Source organism: Alosa sapidissima, chromosome 18, assembly GCF_018492685.1.
Source record: "Alosa sapidissima isolate fAloSap1 chromosome 18, fAloSap1.pri, whole genome shotgun sequence".
Lineage (NCBI taxonomy): Eukaryota > Metazoa > Chordata > Actinopteri > Clupeiformes > Clupeidae > Alosa > Alosa sapidissima.
Window position 1 is genome coordinate 31,524,277 of NC_055974.1, and position 20,653 is coordinate 31,544,929.

Consider the following 20,653-nt stretch of genomic DNA (forward strand, 5'->3'; position numbering starts at 1 on the left):
TTACTGGCATTATAATCAGTAACCATAAGCCGGTGTACCTTGGCCTTTTGGTTTAATCTTTGGTGTGCCTTAGCCCCTCAACAGTTTGAGAACCACTGACTATGTCTGATACACACTCTGGCTACGTAGACTATGTCTGATACACACTCTGGACACATAACCCAGCTGAAAAAAACAGCTTGACCAGCTTAAGGTGGTTTGCTGGTTGACCAGCTTGTTAACCAGCTTGTTTGACCACCCTATGAGGGTTGACCTGCTAGACACTCTTGCGAAAACATACAGCTGGTTTACCCAGCTTACGATTGTAATTCAACTGGTTTTGCTTGTTTTACCACCTCAAGCTGGTCATTTTAGCTGGTGTTGCTGGTCTACACTGCTGGTTTAACTGGCCATGCCAGCTTATGTTGGACATTCTAGCAAACCAGCATGACCATCTTAGTGGTGCATCATAGTTTCTGTGGAAGGGTTATTAAACTGGATTTGCATAAAATACAGCTAGTCAGTTTCTGTGTAAGTCATACTGGTGTACACAGCTGCACTAGTCACAGCGGTGCCATTCTCACAGAGATGAGCAACGTAACCAGAAGGGGTGACAACAGAGACGCAACTCCAGAGCTGTCTGACAGGTAAGACCCCGTTAACTAATGGCCATCCTAATATAACCAAACCTGGCAGGTAAGACCCTGTTGTTCATGCTAATATAACCAAACCTGAGGTATCTGACAGGTAAGACCTCCTTAAACTAATGTCCATTCTAATATAACCAAACCTGAGTTATTTTAAATGTTGAGGAACCTAATGTGCTTTTATACAGGATCATGAAATAGACTTTAGAGCTATTTTTATATGCATCAATGACACAGCTTCTTGATTAAAAAGCTTGATGTAACAGCCCTGCCATCTTCCAACACCAATTTCCTGACTCCACGCACCATGGGCCTTATTCTCAAAGAATGTTAAGGCTAAAAGTAGCTACTAACTGGCGAATTTAGGAGCAACTCCTAAAAACACTCCTAATTTTTTTCAGATTTCTTTGTTTTTTTTTGGTGTGGTGTGTGGGGGGGGGTACATGTGTTTCAACACTGCATTTAGGTCGTTGCTTTTACCTTAACAAAAGCCTACGCATACCAGTTATGTATCCATCAGCTGCCTGCCTGCAGCCTACAGCCTACTTCCAAAACTCCAAAGTTGCTTGCTGTCAGATTTGGTTCCAATGACACAAGTTGACTATTGTGTATCAACAACACTCAATAACAGTTTATGTGATGTGTTAATCAATTAAATTCCCAAAAATCAGCTAGTTCTGGAGTAGGCTATTCAACTAGCCCGCTTGCTTGCGAGACTCAGGCTACGCAGTCGGAACCCGCTTGCTTATTTGGGTTTTGGGTTGCCAGATTTTAGCCTATGACAAATCGGTTGAAATTGAAAGTAAGTGATCGTGTAGGCATGTGTAGGGTGTATTTCATGCACAATCTGGCAACCTAACAACAACCAAAACCATTCATTGCCAACATGTAAACTAAATGTAACTTTGTAAATGTAACAATGTAAATTGTTTCTCCTATTCACAAACGTAGGCTATGTGTCTTCATACAGATTAATTCAAAACATGTTGCAAAGATATTGCATCAATCCAGTGTATTTCATTATTTCATTACTTTGTCTTAATCTTTATTCATGTAGGCTATTTATTCTAAATCTTCCATCCTTCGTGGTACTTGTATAGCGTACACCAGGGGCCAAATCGCACTAAAAGATTTTAGCTAGGAGTTTTCTCTTAAAAGTTATTCACAAAGCCTTTCAGACCTACTCTTATTAAGGAAAAATGACAACTCCTAAACGAAGAGTGAGTCTTCGTTGCTATGGATGATGTCATTACTCATGCACGAGCTTGACTGATTTGACCACCTTGATTGGCTGATGATTGTAACGCGGGAATGATTCCAAACACCTCCCTTACGATGATGAGTGACAGGTGACAGGTCTGAGAATGCGTGCGCTACACAGGTAGTGCGAAGGACGGAAGATGATGAATAAACTGAAGTGAATAAAAAGGCCTAGCCTAAATGAATAAAGAGTAAGGCACTAGGAGTACTCCTAGTGGTAAGATAAAAGTCTTTGTGAATACGGCCCCAGAGCTGGAAAGGTGCGATTTGTTGGGGGCAGGGGCGGATTAACAATTCATAGACCCCTGGGCACAAATTTCTGATTGGCCCCCCTGCCCCCCAGCCAACGTGAATCAACGAATTACTGCGTACAACACGCAAGACTTCCCAATCCCAAGGATTCTCTCTGCTGTAAATTTAAGACAAAGGTGTTTACACAAAGGTGTAAAGCATTCCCCTGTACAGTTAGCCATTCCAGAGTAATCCGGTTTTGAATTTGCAGCAATGTCTATATGCATGTCTCCAACTTTGGGGTTCACAATGTGTTTAAGTTGTTCAATACATGATTTTATAACAGGCCAAATACAAAATAAATGTTACAAATATCGCCTAGATATCTGTAAACATTACAATCAGAGGATATACATATTATATTATATTGTTTACTAGACCAAATAAAAGTCCTCTTCCTTTTCACACCAACCTCTGGTTCATCCTTTGCTTAAAATAGACCACCAGTCACGGTTACCCTTTAAACCTGAGAGAGGAGGAAAAGGTCGTGCGCGGGTAGGTAACAAAACCGAACAGGATGAATAGCCTACAGTAGGTACCGTAAATCCTCAAATTATGGCCAGGATTCAGGGACGTGGGAGTGGGTGCGGATGATGTGAGCGCCCCCTGAAAAAATTACATTTTGACTGCTAAAAACACCATTTTAACGCAGTTTTCTGAGGGACAGAAATACCAACAGAGAAAGCAGTGCCCGTCATCTGTCTGAGCATTGCCTACCTGCAATAGGCTATCACTTCACTGCTTGACACTACCCCACATGGAGAAATGTCGCACGTTAACAATGAACCTTTCAGAAACTATTTATTGTGCTGAATGGGTTAGCAAAACCATAGCATTTGGTGAACGGAGATGCAGATCACCCTAATTCATTTGTTTGCGCAACAGCCCGTTCTGCGTTCACTCCAGTGAGAGTGAAATACCGGTAGGCTAAATGTTTAAAGGCTGTGTCATCACCATAGGCTATTTGCTACGATATTTACCTCTGTTACAACAAGTCGTGACTTATGCCCATTCAATTTTTAATTTAGGCTTAGATTAGACTAGCCAGTCTCTATGCTGTTTTCATGGACAGCAAGATCCGCTTCGTTCATTGTTTTAAATAACGTTGTTTGTTGCTTACTCTCTATGGCCTTTGTATGTTATGTTGCACCATTTCATATCATTTGATGGGCTCGTAACAGTTGCTTACACACGCCATCTCCAGTGGTTCACTTTTACTTGCGCAGCAGACGCGCAGATTGGATGAGCGCTGACACCACTACCCCTTAATTGCATGTCTCTTTATTTCAGAACACTAAATTAAGAAATATTTTCTAATCAGGAAAATGTTTAGTTTATTTTTCTTTCGGTCCGCGGTTCCATAGGCTACCTTCAAGTGCCGCAAATTCTCCGTGGACTAGCTAGGAGATTACTGTATTTTCCAAACTATAAGTCGCATCAGTCAAAAAATGTGTCATGAAGAGGAAAAGTTACACCGGACTATTAAGTGGCATTCAGTGTTGGGGAGTAACAGAATATATGTACCGCCGTTACGTATTCAGAATACAAATTATGAGTAACTGTATCACGTTACAGTTACAATCAATGGATTACATGATAATACTTCTCTGTTTCATACGTTTATTCACTCTCTAAATAAATTAAGACAACTCCATGCATTTCCCAGAAGCCCCTGAAAGCAATCTATGATGAAATTGTTTCCATGTTTAAATCCAAGCCCCGCCGTGTTGCACTAGCCTCACATTGAACCCGTCAAAACGCAGCCAGCGCGTATTATGGACGCGCCTTCGGAGACCCTGAAATGACTGTTTGCAGAGCAAATTAGGAGTGAGGTAAGTGCTGGTAACTATTAATAGCTTACTTCGGCCTATCGGTTACGCAGTCTTTGCTAATCAATAAACAAAGCCTAGTTCACGTGTTGATTTAGACCCATCTCTAAAATATGCACTGCATTCTGAGTTTTTCATTCTAACTTAAAATAGCTTATGACTTACTTAATTTTAATTAGACTGTTTTTAGTGGCAGGCTAGCACATACCGTTGACTTGCGCTAGCCTAGCACCTGCGAACTCTGCAATTAGAAGGACTGGATGAAACGTGTTGAAAACGGTCTGCACCGATAAATATCACACTTGCTTACTTGGAAATGAGGTCCTATGTCCAAAATCCTGAACCACCCCTTTAATTTTGAGAGCACTGAGTCAGTCAATTGTAACAGTCTGCATAATCTTTGGAGCCAACCTTAGGCCTACAGTGTATCTCTGTAAACACTGTAACAATCGGTTAGGACAATGCTGAAGAGAAAGTCATCACTCTCAATATAACGTATGGCTGAGTTTTGTTTTCAAATGTTTTCATGCGTGTCTGGATAAAGGGTGAGGAATGTTTAGGAGACAGAATAGCGTACATCCTCAGGTCATGGCAAAAACTCCATGTACATCTGGTGGTTATTCTATTTTTTGTGAGCAATAGTGGGTTTTGTGTATAAAGTTTTGAAAAATAAACATTTGAAAATGTGTGTAAACAGTTGTAAAAAAGTATTAAAATGAGATAACAATTATAAACAATGACAAACTAGCTGGAACCTGCCACTCTCCCATTCTGCCCTCAAGATGCGTTTCCAATTACATGGAGTAGCATAACGTAACGCAAGTACATCTGCTGTTGGTGCATTTTGACATTGTAAGCGTTCTCCAGGGAGAGTGAAAAGCAGTTTGCAGTAAAACTACTCCATTTATTGGCCACATGTTGGTGTGTGTGTGTGTGTGCGTGTTATGCTGTTATGCTTTGACACTTTCACGTGTGTTAGATAAATCCACTTATCACCTCCGCTGCGCGTCGGGGAGTTCTTTGCCCCTCGCCCTCGTCCATTAATTCCGTATAACAGGACACCTCGGCGGCCATTATCCCTTACTTGGGTTTCAGCCACTCAAATGATGCATGTGTAAACTGGTTGTCGTGGAGATGTACACTCTATGAGAATATCCAAATGAACAGGCTACGTCTTCACAACAAGCATAATACCAATGATTTTTCCAAAATATTGCTAGGGCCAATGTTGACATCCCAAAATATTGGTGGGGACAAGTGCCCATGGTGCCCATGCAAACCTATGCCCATGCAAACCTATGCCCATGAATGCTGGGGCAATTCCACCTTGTACATGTGTTACCTGTCAGAAACACCAAACAGTATTCTATTATGTGTGTTACCTGTCAGAAACACCAAACAGTATTTTATTATGTGTGTTACCTATCAGAAACACCAAACAGTATTTTATTATGTGTGTTACCTATCAGAAACACCAAACAGTATTTTATTATGTGTGTTACCTATCAGAAACACCAAACAGTATTTTATTATGTGTGTTATCTGTCAGAAACACCAAACAGTATTTTATTATGTGTGTTATCTATCAGAAACACCAAACAGTATTTTATTATGTGTGTTATCTATCAGAAACACCAAACAGTTTTTATTATGTGTGTTATCTGTCAGAAACACCAAACAGTATTTTATTATGTGTGTTATCTATCAGAAACACCAAACAGTTTTTATTATGTGTGTTATCTGTCAGAAACACCAAACAGTATTTTATTATGTGTGTTATCTGTCAGAAACACCAAACAGTATTTTATTATGTGTGTTATCTGTCAGAAACACCAAACAGTATTTTATTATGTGTGTTATCTATCAGAAACACCAAACAGTATTTTATTATGTGTGTTATCTATCAGAAACACCAAACAGTATTTTATTATGTGTGTTATCTGTCAGAAACACCAAACAGTATTTTATTATGTGTGTTATCTATCAGAAACACCAAACAGTATTTTATTATGTGTGTTATCTATCAGAAACACCAAACAGTATTTTATTATGTGTGTTATCTATCAGAAACACCAAACAGTATTTTATTATGTGTGTTATCTATCAGAAACACCAAACAGTATTTTATTATGTGTGTTATCTATCAGAAACACCAAATGTGTGTTGTTAGTCAGAAACACCAAACAGTGTGTTATGTTGTGTGTGTTCTCATCATTGTTCATTGTTAATGTGTCTCCGAATGAACTGTTCAGGCCCTCAGTCATGACTCTACTTCTGTTAACAACACTGCTGGTCTCAGGTCAGTGTGTGTGCATGTGTGTGTGTGTGTGTGAGTGTGTGCATGTGTGAGTTGTATGTACATGTGTGTGTGTTCGTGTGTGTGTTTGTATGTGTATGTATCAGTGGCGGCTGGTGGTTTTAGAAGTAGTGGAGGAAGTGTTGTGTGTTGTGTTTCTCAGCTGCGCGCTTGCACAATAGGCACAAGCTCCACACGGCAGCCTACGTGACAGAGGCTGGTAGCATGAAGTGCAATCATAGCTCCACACGGCAGCCTACGTGAGGCTGGTAGCATGAAGTGCGATCATAACTCCACACGGTACGTGACAGAGGCTGGTAGCATGAAGTTCCAATTATAGCTCCACATGGTAGCCTACGTGAGGCTGGTAGCATGAAGTGCAATCATAGCTCCACACGGTACGTGACAGAGGCTGGTAGCATGAAGTGCAATCATAGCAAGCGGGACATATGGGGCGCCAAATGTAACATGCCTTATTTCGTGGACAGAATGACTTTCGTGTGACGAAATACATATATTCATTACGAAACCATGTTACATCGTAACGTTTTTGTCCACAGAATGCACAAATTGGTTTGCATTGTGTCCACGAAACACTGAAGAGAGCACATCATTACGTGGAAGAAATTGACTGGTGGCCTTTTCCTTTCATGGACACAATGCTGAATGCAGTATTCACTGTCGTAGACGAAATGTTTGGTCAAAAGTAATTCTGTCTACGTAAATACGGAATGCACCTATACGCATCATTCTGTGCATCCTATTTCAATTTCGTCCACAGAAGTATTGTGATGTGTTACAGAAGGCATTCCATCCACGCAATAGTAACTTAACAACTTACGAAATGCATTCAGTGACATATGCTTTCATTCTGTGGACGAAATGCATAATAGAATCACGTACAATACATTTCGTGAGTCAGCAGTTTACGAAATTAATTATGTGTCACGATAATTCCATTACGTGGACGAAATGCATAACAGAATCGCGAAATCAGTTTTGTGACCTGCTGCAATACTTTTCGTGAGTCAGCAGTTTACAGAATTAATTATGTGTCACGATAATTTTATTACGTGGACGAAATGCAAAAGAGAATCATGAAATCAGTTTTGTGGACACCTCCTGCTAATAAATAACCGAAGTCTGGAACGATACCTCAGCCTCCCCGTCTCCTAACTGCTCCTCGGCATTACACAGGTGTCTGGAAGTGGGATCGTTTCCTCTGCCGAAAATGGATGACATCGCTGGGCTGGTAAGGTCGTTCCCTTTACTTGGACAGACTAGGGACCCTGATAAGGATGTGTCCCGACATGGGCAGGACCACCGAGGTCCGGAGGGACAGAGAGCTATTGCTAGATGGTCTCACAATAACCCCTTTCTGCCATTACTTCGAACCGAATGTCCATTAAGCCCTGACTCTAACGCTCGTGCCCCTGACAGGGACACTCACGTTCGTTTTCCTGTTGCTACTGGCAACGGCGAAGAGATCAACCGGAAGGTATTCAATAAAAACATCCGGTTCTCGACGGTTTTTCTTACGCTGAGGCAGTTTTGTCTGAAGATGACAGAAGTTTTTCTGAAGCTGAGGCAGTTTTGTCTGAAAATGACAGATGTTTTTCTGAGTCTGACACCTGAGTCTGGTTTTTCTGACGCTGAGGCAGTTTTGTCTGAAGATGACAGAGGTTTTTCTGACGCTAATGCAGTTTTGTCTGAAGATGACAGAGGTTTTTCTGACGCTGAGGCAGTTTTGTCTGAAGATGACCGATGTTTTTCTGAGTCTGACACCTGAGTCTGAGGATGTCCTAAAATGTACACCGTACTCGCGGTTGCATCCATTAAAGGTGCCATGTATAATGTCCGCCAAAAATCAATTCATACTCCACATTCCATAAAAGATGGGGGCAGTATACCTCCAGAAAGTGAGCTGGTTTACCTTAGAGTAACAACCGAGACACGTGTATTGCAGTTTGGCTAGCGGTTATGTTGTCCGCATACCGCCTCCCAAGGCCGAAACTGGTATTATGACACCTGTCGGGCTGTGGCTAGTAATTTAGCATGCTAATTCTGGTTGATATCTCTGCAGCACTATACCTTGTTATTTTTTAATGACATCATCGCCCTTATTTCTTCTCATTCTTTTGATGCGTGTAGCTCATCTTTTGGATATTTTTACCTCAATTCTTACACATGGCACCTTTAAACATGTGTCTGTGTAGGGTTTTCCAGCTCCATTTCTTTTTACGAGACACCCTGCTCACTTGAGACCTCTGCCGGTTGTTGCAGCGTCGTTGCAGCGTCACTGGAAAAATACAAATTAAAGTTGCGTGATGCCGCATGATCCCCCGTGCGGACCGCGAGGGAAGCTGGCCAAGTCGAAGCACTGCCCACTGTATGCACTGCAGTCCAAACAGCTTCAGCATCCTGATAGTCTGAGTAGCCATGCAACCTGAGAAGTGGATGGCACCACTGAGTAAAAGGTTGCAGGCAGGCATGTTTCGATGCACCTTCTCTTGGTTTTGCCAGTAACGCTCATAACCACAAGTTCCGCAGGCCTGAAAGATGAGAGAATATTCAAGACTCAAGCAGCTTTAAAATGGGAGGCAGTGAAATACCTATATAGTTAAGACACAAATCATTAATATACATACTGTACATTCAGACTATAATTCAGCTCCTCACAGACAGTTGACAAAGACATTACCTGCTTGACTTTTATGAAAGTTCCTTCTGGATGCATTATGTGTCCCTGGGTTTCCCCACAGCATGCAGGGCAAACTGTATACAAGGACGAACGATGAACTTGTCAACAGCACTGAAAACAAGGAAAGGAAAAACACAGAAATTCTGACTATGACATTTTTTTTATACACAATCAGAAACAGTTTCTATTAATAAAAAGGTTATTACTTTGGGTCACTGAGAGATTCCAGCTCTTCTGGTTCCTCCTTAGAGGACTCGCTTGCCATCTCTTCCCCTGGACTCCATGACATATCACCAGAATGGTTGATGATATCAGAAAATGACCATTCATCATCACTTTGTTCAGGACTGGTCAGTGGAGTTGATCTGCGATTCTCAAACTTTTCGGTTTGAGTCCCCACATCCACCATCTGAGGCTTTACCTGAACAGCTTAGATGAAAGACATTTATCTTAATAATTGTTCACCATTGTACATTCATTGGTAACAACACATGCAATATCTAATGCAACCCAGTACAAAATATCTTTTTCTAATATTATGAAGTTCATCATTTTTAATGTTTACGGTCTTAAAAGTGTAAATTGCAAAAATAGTAACCATGGAGTATATGGCATGTATGGTGAAAAGGGCGGTTTCTGGTAGCCTAGCTTAGAATAGGCACACTTTCTTCTTAATTTCTGCCCGTGGGTGTTGTAAAACATATGTATTGTTATGTATGTGTTTTAAAATTGACATTTGGTAACACTTTATTTGAAGGGGTCTACACAAGGGTGACATGTAACCGTCATAAGAATGTCATGACACATGTCATGCACATTTATGACATAGTATTGATGTTTATGACTGTTGTCACTAAGTGTCATTTGGTTTTTGGAATGGAAGTTGACATTGTTTGGGTGTCATCATTATAACAACTTAACATTAGGCAAGATGACATTATTTGAGGGTGTCTCTGTCATGACAACTTGACATTAGCCAAGAAAGAAATGCAAAATTGACACATAACTGTGTTTGGCCTGACTCATCTTCTAGGTTTGTGAAGTGGTGGGCCGGAATATTTGATTGACATGACACCATTATAATTGTGTCATGAATACTTTCCTTGGCATGATATTGTCATGACAACTTGACATATAACTGTGTTTGGCCTGACTTATCTTCTAGGTTTATGAAGTGATGAGCTGATGTGCAAAATAGAGCCCTTAATGACATTAGGAAACATCTCAGATGGTTCACTGTACTTTAGGTCAAAGGTAAGTATTCATGACACTGTCAGGAAACTATTGGTGTGTAATAGTTATTTGTGACAGCTTAATGACAAGTCAAAACTGTACCACTGTAGTTGAGGTCAAGAAAAGTATTCATGACCAATTTATAATGGCGTCATGACAGCCAATTGCTCAGGCCCATCACTTTACAAACCTAGAAGATAAGTCAGGCCAAACACAGTTATATGAACTTGTTTATGTAAATATTAAACAATTATGTCAAGTTGTCATGACAATTCATGACACTGTCAGGAAACTATTTTGGTGTGTAATAGTTGTTTGTGACAGCTTAATGAGAAGTTAAAACTGTACCACTGTAGTTGAGGTCAAGGAAAGTATTCATGACAATTATAATGGTGTCATGACAGTAAATTGTTCATGCCCTTCACTTTACAAACCTAGAAGATAAGTCAGGCCAAACACAGTTATATGTCAAGTTGTCATGACAATATCATGCCAAACACCTTTTCTTTTTTGGTTATGTCAAGTCGTCATGACAATATTGTAAACGGGTTACATTTTCTTGGCTAATGTCAAGTTGTCATGACAAAGACCTGTCAAATAATGTCATCTTGGCTAATGTCAAATTGTCATAATGATGACACCCAAACAATGTTAACTTGACATTCCAAAAACCGAATGACACATTATGACAAGTCATAAACATCAATAATGTGTAATTAATGTACATGACATGTGTCATGTCATTCTTTTGACGGTTACATGTCACCCTTATGTAGACCCCTTCAAATAAAGTGTTACCTGACATTTTCATACAGGATTCTGTATAAATTAAGTTATACAATTAACTTGAAAGTTGCTCTTTAAGGACGTGAGAGTAGCCTATTACATTTCTGAGTGAATTGGAAGGCTTGCATCTCACTGTGTTCGGCTACGAGTGGAAATAACTTTTTGCATAGTGCATTGCGATATGTGGATGGAATGAATTTGGGATGTTTTCTATGTCATTAGATAAAATAAATGTTAAAAAAAATCGAATGAAATCATTCTTGGATCATAGAAGAGGTAAATGTCTTGCAATGTTGTTAATTTCTATGATTTTGGTAGCACTACACAAACTGAGCCCACAAGCTAGCAAACATGACATGAGCTAAAAGTTGTAAATGTTTGCCAATGGGTTGCATAGCCTACTCAAATGTCAGTAAACCAAGTAGGCCTTAATTAACTTACTTTCATAGCCTAGGTAGGTTAGCAACACCAGGTTGAGAGATGCAAGTAAAGCAGATCATTAATGTTAGCCTTGTATTTATTGTCATCAAAACTGCAGAGGAGTGAACCAGTTATAGGGCAGTCTCTGGTGTCTGCAGAAGTGAGTGTGGCATCTGACTCAATATTCTGCGCGAGGGACTGTTGTGGTAGATGAAATTTCACGGGGAAACCATGATGATTGGTCAAATTTGCAAAAAAGTTGCAGTGTTTGGACAAAATTGTGAGGTCGCCCAGAATTTGCGAGGATTTGCTGAATTTGCATTAATTGTTGCGATCGCAACATTCGAATTCCTGGAGGGATGAATACTAGTTAATTTATTACATGAATACTAGTTAATCTATTAAATGAGTACTAGTTAATGTATTAAATGAGTACTAGTTAAAGTATTAAATGAGTACTAGTTAATGTATTAAATTAATACTAGTTAAAGTATTAAATGAATACTAGTTAAAGTATTAAAAGAGTACTAGTTAATGTATTAAATGAATACTAGCTAATTGTCGATCCCCATGCTCGTCTTTCCTGCAGTATGAGAACTTCTGACATGGTAACAGTTACTCTGAATTTTTGATTGGATATTGGCAGCACAATCAGCTCCACTGATTGGTTCATTGATGAAGGCGCCTGGGTAGAGTATGGAGGAGCTTCCTCCCTCACGCCATTCACCACCATGTTGTTCACGAGCCGCGGGGGTTTGGAACGTTTACAATGGCCGCTAATGGGGATCTTGAGGCACTAATTTTTAATTATGATAGAGGTCGCTTTCAGGAATTTGACTGATTTCAGTGACATTGCATTTGAAAAACAATTAGTTGTATGTTGTTTTAATTAGTGAGTTGGTTAAACACACACACACACACACAGATGACCCTGCACACCAGATAACTAGAATACACACACACACACACACATGACCCTGCACACTAGAGAACAAGAACACACACTCTCTCTCTCTCTCTCTCACACACACACACACACACACAAAGACACGGAGGACACTGCACACAAGAGAACTAGAACATACACACACACACGCAGAGAACACCGCACACCAGAGAACTGGAATACACACATACATAGACACACTAGTAATACACACACACGCATAGAGGACTAGAACCACACACACACAGGACATAGAGGAAAGAGGACATTGTGAGAAATCAAATCAGATCAGATAAAATTAAGAAGCAGGATGAGAAGAGTTCTGATGTAATGAAATGGGGTTAGGAGGCGAAGGGGGGAGTGTTTCTGTAGAGTGGTGGTGGGTGTGTGTGCACATGAGTCCCTGTGTGTGTGTGAGAGAGAGCTTGTGTGTGTGTGTGCTCGTGTGTGTGTGCTGAAGTCTGTGTCTGTGTGGATCTCTGTGTGTGTGTATCTTTGTGTGTGTGTGTGCATGTGTGTGTGTGTACGTGTGTGTATATAGTATATAGGAATTTAGCAGAGCCAGTAGAGTGTGTGGACATGTGTGGATCAGTGTGTGTGTGTGTATGTGTGTGTGTGTGTGTGCGTGCATTTAGGTTTTTAGCAGAGCCAGTAGAATGTGTGGACATGTTGTGGATCAGTGTGTGTGTGTGTGTGTATGTGTGTGCGTGCATTTAGGTATTTAGCAGAGCCAGTAGAATGTGTGGACCTGTTGTGGATCAGTGTGTGTTTGGTTCTCTGTGTGTGCCTTCCACTGTAATGTTTGTGTATTTGTGTGTGTGTATGTGCGTGTATGTGTTTGCTTGTTTATGTGTGTGTGTGTGTGCGCTCCTCTCTCCTCTCAGGTCTGGGCAGTCTCTCCTCCTCTGTGCCACGTCAGTTCCATGTGGTGAAGGAGCAGAAGAGCTGGACAGAAGCTCAGCAGTACTGCAGAGAGGAGTTCACTGACCTCGCCACCATAGACGACATGACAGAGATGGAGAAGGTCAAGAGCATGATCCAGGAAGCAGGTGCTGGAGACGCTTGGATTGGGCTGAAGACGGGAGAGTGGCAGTGGTCTCTGGCTGACAGGGATTTCTACAGAGAGAATGAAGCAGAGTTCAGGAACTGGTATCCAGGCCAACCAGGTGGAGGAGGTGGTGAAGAGTGTGTGGGTATGATAGCTGGAACATGGCATGATTACTGGTGCAGCAGCAGCAGTCCCTTCATCTGCTATGATGGTGAGAATCCAACTCCTTTCATTCAGATCAAGATTATTAATTCTCTCAGCAACACATGCATCCAAACTGTGCAGATCTACAGATCAGTGTGTAGTGACCTCATGTACACTGACATTAGTTCAGACTCACTCATGAATACAGGCAGCCACACTGTACAACTAAACAGTTTGTCTCACTCACACTAATTCAGACTGTAAAGCTGTGCTGATTCCCAGTTAACCATGACCCATGCATTACCACAGGGGGAAACTCCACACATCCCTATGTGCTGGTCACTGAGTACAAGAACTGGACAGATGCTCAGAGATACTGCAGAGAGAAACACACAGACCTGGCCAGTGTGAGGAATCAGACAGAGAATGACCAGATAGAGCAAGTTAGTGGAGGTAGTCCTGTCTGGATCGGCCTGTTCAGAGATGCCTGGGAGTGGTCAGATGGCAGCAGCTCCTCATTCCGCTACTGGAACACTGGAGAACCCAATGATCAGGGTGTGGCATGCACTCTAATTATGCCCAGTGGTCAGTGGAATGATGCAGGCTGTGGCCATCCTAGTCCCTTCATCTGCTATGGAGGTGAGTCACTGTCCCTTCATCTGCTATGGAGGTGAGTCACTGTCCCTTCACTATTCCTTCTCTCTGCTTGATGGGAATTCAGTCAGACAACAGTATGGTCATGAGCTGCTGATGACCACGATATGACATGCTGATGACCTAAAGATGGTGCAGTGGGTGAGTTATGCAGTGTGTTGTAGTCTTTTATCATAAAGAAAAGAGAGACATAACTGGTGACATAGTGTCAATTCCACCAAGGGAGCAGGTTGTGGTAGAGAAATGAAGTATTTCAGTTTTGAATGGGGAAACACAGCCGTGCTCTATGGCAGACCACCTGATCGCACATCTACACACACCCATGTGGGTGTGTTTACTATGAATGCTTGATACTTCATTTTCTTAGATATATTCTGACAATGAAGTGGAAGACTTATGACACCAAACAAATATGCCATATGACATGACCTTAAACACACAATGTAAAGGTGTGCAGGGCAGTTTGTCTGTCTGTCTGTGTGTCAGTGTGTTAACTGCATATCTGTGGAACCGTTAGTCTGTTTGATTTCAAACGTAGCAGGCGTTTCCCAACATTCTCTAGCCTACTTTACTGTGGTTGCTAAGGTTACGTCTAAGGTACATGACATGACTACATGCGTACTATGGTGTCTCTGATCATTTGTTCATTTCTCTGGCTATAGTCCTGGATCCTCTGGCAAAAACGCTTCTGTATTGTATCTAGACTGATCAGGAAGTTATTCAATTTGGCTATGGGTGTTTTACAGGAATGACATGTTTAAACGGGCACTGCACTAGTTAAAATCAATCTGAAATAAAAACTCCCGATCTGAATTGAAACTCTATGTGCATGTGTGTGTTGCCCTGCAGACCCCAAAGAGGTGAAGAGTCAGATTGTGAGAGTGGAGCTTCAGGTAGCTTCTCATGTAATCATCAATGACCCTGCCGTGCAGCAGGCCTTCGTACAGCAGGTGAGTCCAGACCCCTACAAGTGAGTCTGTGCTGGGAACGTGTGATTGTCCATGGTGAGAGATGGTTCTGCATGACTTGGGTTCTGTTCTCCAGATTCAGCAGAGACTGAGGGAGAGTGGGATGCCAGCAGGCGCCAAACTGACCTGGAGGACGCAACCGGATGGACAGATCTTCAAAGAGAAGGAGAAGAAAGAAGAGGGGAGGAAGAGAACTGAGCTCTAAACACTCTGCTGTTGTTCATGTGATGTATGAAGTGTGTAAACTGGGAGATGGACACACTGTCGGCACACACAGGGCAGTAAACTGAGTGCTCAGCACGTCCAGTTTGTACTTATGAAGACAAAAAGTCTCATTTTTAACTTCTATTTTGTCTTCTTGGCTGGTGATTGCTTTGGTAATACTGAATTTAGGGCTATGGTTTTTGGGGAAACAATTGTAATTGTTTGAAAATTGAATTAATTAAATAAAATATCTACTCACTAAAATGATATTCTGTTCCTATTCAGAGTCATTTGTTTTAGCCTCTACACTTTGTTCTACTAAGTCCTTGAACCTCCAGTGATAATGAATTAAACGTTTTTTTTTTAATCTCAGTAGCTTTCACCAATTGAACAAGTGTATGACTAAATATAAAATCCCATGAACATTGATCTGATCAGAACTGATCAGATTTCATTGAACTGATCAGAGTTCATTGCAAGATAGGCAGGTTACAGTAATGGAGCTGTAACATTGAACTAATGCAAGGTGACTGAATTGATGGAAGGTGACTGAATACATACAGAAATAAAACATGAGTTTCTCCAGCACTGCAAACTAAGGCCATGTCACTTGAACCTGCTAAAGAGTTTCTCCAGCACTGCAAACTAAGGCCATGTCACTTGAACCTGCTAAAGAGTTTCTCCAGCACTGCAAACTAAGGCCATGTCACTTGAACCTGCTAAAGAGTTTCTCCAGCACTGCAAACTAAGGCCATGTCACTTGAACCTGCTAAAGAGTTTCTCCAGCACTGCAGATGTAGGCCATGTCACATAGACCATATGGGGTCCACCTTCCTCTTATCAGATTCCAAATGAGAATAACTGAATGAAAAGCAAAATTCCTCTTAACTTTGGGAAGATGTGCATGGCCTACCTACTGATCAGCTCTCCATGTTATGGATTATTTGGTGGAGTTAAACTGAGTAGGCCTAACATGAAGAGCAACAGATTGGGTATTGGGTTACTTTCTGCTACTGCTACAGGTAGGACACACACACACACACAGAGCCACCACAACAACAGCAGCAAGAGGTCAGCTCATAACTTTGAAAGGATTTTCAATATCTCTTGTGCAAAGATATTGTATTGACCAGTCCAGTGCCTGAGTGTGGCGCTCTGTGTCCAGCAGTAGCCTTCACCAGTTGTCAGGCAAATATAAACATATGTGACCTGACAGACAGAGACGTCAGGATGTATAGATAAATGTACAGTGGTACCCAGCTCTGACCGAGGGGGGGGGGGGGGGGGGGGGGTATATTGGTCATTTTTAATTTGCACAACGCTGTAAAAGCCTTTGTTTTCTTTATACTGTCACAATGTCTGTCAACAGAAAAAACATATCCACTGTCTTGCAATCAACCCCCTCCACACACAATAATGTGTAATTGTGTAGATTTGAAAGAGGAAAGAGTTGTAGAATTGTTCCTGGTTTGGACCACTCAGAGTCAGCTTGGGGATGCTGCTCATGTTACACCTGCAGGGGCCAGCAGGGGGCGGTGGAGTGCACTACACTGACAGACCAGACGGACTCTTCAAGCGCTCCAGCACAGCTATGAGAAGCTAGTGAACATATGCATATGGAATTATGTCTTGAGATAATATGGATATAAGCCAGTGATGTTCCCCCCTTTTGATTTTAGAGGACTGGTTATGTAATGGTACACAGCAACATGTAGACAGAACACAAACACACACACACTTAATGGATCAGAACATGACATGGGGCCCTATCATGACATTCTAAAGTGCATCGTCACTCGTCAAAAGTTTTTATTCAAATTTAGTAGGATGTCCAGTTCACATTGGGAGCGGTTTCGTTATCAAACGTGGAGTGCATGGCGCAACAAGGTGTTCCTAGGTTTTTTAATCAGTCATATGGGTGTGTTTGGGGCGTAACATCATTTAAACCAATGAGAATTACATCTGTCATTCCCTTTAACGGCGCAAAGCGTGATATGTCAAATAAATGCATCGGTATTTTGGCATTCAACGACGCATTTGAAGGAGGCTGCTTGCAAGACCGTATGGAATAGTCATTCCTAAACCATGCTTTACTAAAACCTAGCATAGCCTTCACGCATTTGCACTCGTCTATTATTTGAACTCATTGGCAAAGTGAAACTAACTTCACCAAGGTGTCAGTCAACGACAAGACAGTTATATGCAGTTACTTTCACTGTTGACTGACAATGGGTTACCATCGAAAACATAGGCTGGAAAAAGCAACACTTACCCAAATATTGCTCAAATGACTGAATAAAACAACATTTATCCTGCAGAGTTGCTTATATCTCGTGACAGTGCGTCTTCAGCTGTGCTCCATACGTGTCTCTCGCCTCTCCCCTAATCACTTTTAACCGTCATTACCAATTTGCAAATGATGGTGAATAACTATCATGAGATGTATAGTATTTCGTAATATCTTTATTCTAATTATGCTTCCCATTGTAATCGTGCAATTTGTAATGTTTTGCATGGACGTGCGCTGGTGTGCGTTCATGAATGATAGAAGGATGGTGCGTGCACCTGCCAATATGACTGTTGACAATGCGCTCTTAAAATAACATATAAACAACCATCGCCATAGACTTCTGACCAGGTGTACAATAGCGATTTTTATTTTATTTTTTTAAGTATATTTTTTGGGCTTTTTGCCTTTATTATGATATGACAGTGAAGACAGACAGGAAGTGAATGAGAGAGAGAGATGGGGTGGGATCGGGAAATGACCACAGGTCGGACTCGAACCTGGGTCCCCTTGGGGACTCGGACCCGTGTATGGTACGGACGCTGTAGCAAAGATAATGAATGCGTAGCAAGATGGGTCGTCCTAGTTCATGTCTATGTTTGAACGCCTCGGTTCCACGCCAGACAAGCCGGAGTACAAAATAAACTTAGTGTACACCTTCATTAATGTTGATTTTCTCTCGACTATATGTTGACTAATGTTGATTTTCTTTCGTCATACTATTACGACATTCTACTGAAATAGGGAGGAGGGTTTGGAGATCATGATACCATGTCCGAAATGTGCATCCATTGCTCAGAAAATAAGACTTGGACAAATTCTGGGAAATTCTTGGATTCTGCCATAGACCTCAATGTTGAAAAGGGAGCCCGATCACTGCATAAATGTGCGGGGGCGTGTACTGCTACCCTATTTGCATAAATTTCCAGGGACAGGAAATGGCCTCTCATGAAGTATCTTCGTAATCAACCATCTTTGGCTGTAGCAGCGCCCCCACAATAGCGATTTTTAGACAATGCGCCAGGCCCCTCCCTAGGTTGTTAATTGCCACACCCCTGGGCGCATTGTTTAAAAAAATAAACGTGCAAAATACCGAATTAAACTTTGCGCGGGTGGAAAACGAGTTTTATGCCATGCGCCAGTGTGCAAAATACAGCCCATGGTGTCAGATGTTTTTAGTTGTTACCTTGGGGTGTGGCTGAAAGTAGTCAGTTGGATTCACATTCTTTGTGGTGTCAGCTCTCCCAGATGACGCAGGTAGACGGGAATAAGTGTGACCTGCATTGTGTTGAACCACACAGCTCAGTTACATGGCAATTTTTGTAATCAGTAACGTAATCAGTTGGATTACCAAAAACATGTAACATAATCTGATTACTTTAGGATTACTTTTAGATTACTTAAAAAAAATACACCACCATGAATTGATGATAAATATTCATAGAATTGTTGAGAGAATTGCTTTAAAAGAGTGCTTGAATTACGTGGGAGCCAGAGGGAGCCTAGCTCCCACAGAGTGAGGACTGGCTCCCATGAAAGCAACAAAGGCAAAAATCTAAAGGGGTCTCTCATATCTGAAGGTGTCTGGCATTGTAATTTAATCTTAAACAACACCCACCCATCCTTGTGCGATCTCTTACCATTAAAGACGTTAAATTAAAATATATATATATATATAAAATAACATGAAACGTGATTTAGTGGTAGGCTAGTACATCCTGAATGCTTCATCGCTGCTAGGCAGCCGTGGCCTACTGGTTAGCACATTGGACCTGTAACCGGAGGGTTGCCGGTTCGAACCCCGACCAGTTGGCACGGCTGAAGTGCCCTTGAGCAAGGCACCTAACCCCTCACTGCTCCCCGAGCGCCGCTGTTGATGCAGGCAGCTCACTGCGCCGAGATTAGTGTGTGCTTCACCTCACTGTGTGTTCACTGTGTGCTGTGTGTGTTTCACTAATTCACGGATTGGGGTAAATGCAGAGACCAAATTTCCCTCACGGGATCAAAATAATATATAGACTTATTATATCATACCTGTCAACATTTAGCTTTCCAAAAACGGGAGATTTTTTTTTCGGGGGGGGGGGGTGTCAGTGTTTATACCGGATCTGTGTTTGCATATTTACTACGTTTCATACACGTGTTTCAACACTGCATTTCGGTCGTTGCTTTTACCTTACCATTACCTTACGCATGCCAGTTATGTATCCACCAGCTGCCTGCCTGCAGCCTACTTCCAAAACTCCAAAGCTGCTTGCTGTCAGATTTGGTTCCGAGGGCACAAGTTCAGTGTATCAACAACACTCAATAACAGTTTATGTGATGTGTTTATCAATTCAATTCCCAACAATTTCACAACAGCTAGTTCTGGAGTAGTCCATTCAACTAGCCCGCTTGCTTACGACGAGACTCAGGCTGCGCAGTTGGCACCCGCTTCTTTATTTGGGTTTTGGGTTGCCAGGTTTTAGCCTATGACAAAACGGTTGAAATTGAAACTAAGTGATCGTGTATGTGTAGGGTGTATTTTATACACAATCTGGCAACCTGAATGGATCAATGATTTTAAAATGAAGTTTGATGGCCATGCAAATTACGGGAGTTTACCGGGAGAAATAACAAAACAGGGGGGTGCTGGGAGATGACCTTGAAATACGGGAGAAACCCGGGAAAAACGGGAGTGTTGTCAGGTATGACTTATATAGGAGAGAGATTGTTGGAACGTGGACACACATTTATGACTTGCACTACAGTTACACAATCAATTACACTTAGCCCACCTCATGTTTTCACGTAGACATGGACATTTATATGGGCTAGGATGTGCTGCTTTCACATCTACGGCGTCTTTTTCTTAATAAACTAATACAACGTTTTAATGGGCATATCCCGTAGCATATTGTTCAAAACATCATCAGAGTAGGCCTAGGCTAGCCTAAGCTAAATTGTTCAAACCATATTAT

The 20,653-nt window shown here is 41.6% G+C and overlaps 1 protein-coding gene and 1 long non-coding RNA gene across 5 annotated transcripts; one reads left to right on the forward strand and one right to left on the reverse strand.

Annotated features, from left to right (window-relative positions):
• The first annotated feature begins 568 nt into the window (after positions 1 to 568).
• On the forward strand, positions 569 to 15,665 carry LOC121689830 (C-type lectin lectoxin-Lio2-like). 4 transcript variants are annotated; one of them, XM_042070062.1, is made up of 6 exons: positions 569 to 626; positions 6,259 to 6,305; positions 13,273 to 13,647; positions 13,890 to 14,219; positions 15,084 to 15,184; positions 15,279 to 15,665. In XM_042070062.1, the coding sequence occupies exons 2-6, from the start codon at positions 6,269 to 6,271 to the stop codon at positions 15,405 to 15,407; spliced, it is 972 nt and encodes a 323-aa protein (XP_041925996.1). In that variant the 5' UTR covers positions 569 to 626; positions 6,259 to 6,268; the 3' UTR covers positions 15,408 to 15,665. The 4 variants fall into 4 exon arrangements, with proteins under 4 accessions (XP_041925996.1, XP_041925997.1, XP_041925998.1 ...); XM_042070063.1 differs by having other exon boundaries at positions 15,093 to 15,184; XM_042070064.1 differs by lacking the exon at positions 15,084 to 15,184.
• Positions 8,690 to 9,463, reverse strand: LOC121689850. The gene is made up of 3 exons (XR_006024887.1): positions 9,210 to 9,463; positions 9,004 to 9,114; positions 8,690 to 8,854 (listed from the first exon to the last, which is right to left on the reverse strand). It is a non-coding gene; the product is annotated as an uncharacterized LOC121689850 (long non-coding RNA).
• Positions 15,666 to 20,653: the final 4,988 nt, after the last annotated feature.

Bases quoted from the DNA above. Each gene is read 5' to 3' on its own strand.
- LOC121689830 (XM_042070062.1), top strand. From the start codon at position 6,269: ATGACTCTACTTCTGTTAACAACACTGCTGGTCTCAG. The intron at 13,648-13,889 runs GTGAGAATCCAA...GCATTACCACAG, and splicing joins TCCCTTCATCTGCTATGATG to GGGGAAACTCCACACATCCC. The intron at 14,220-15,083 runs GTGAGTCACTGT...GTTGCCCTGCAG, and splicing joins TCCCTTCATCTGCTATGGAG to ACCCCAAAGAGGTGAAGAGT.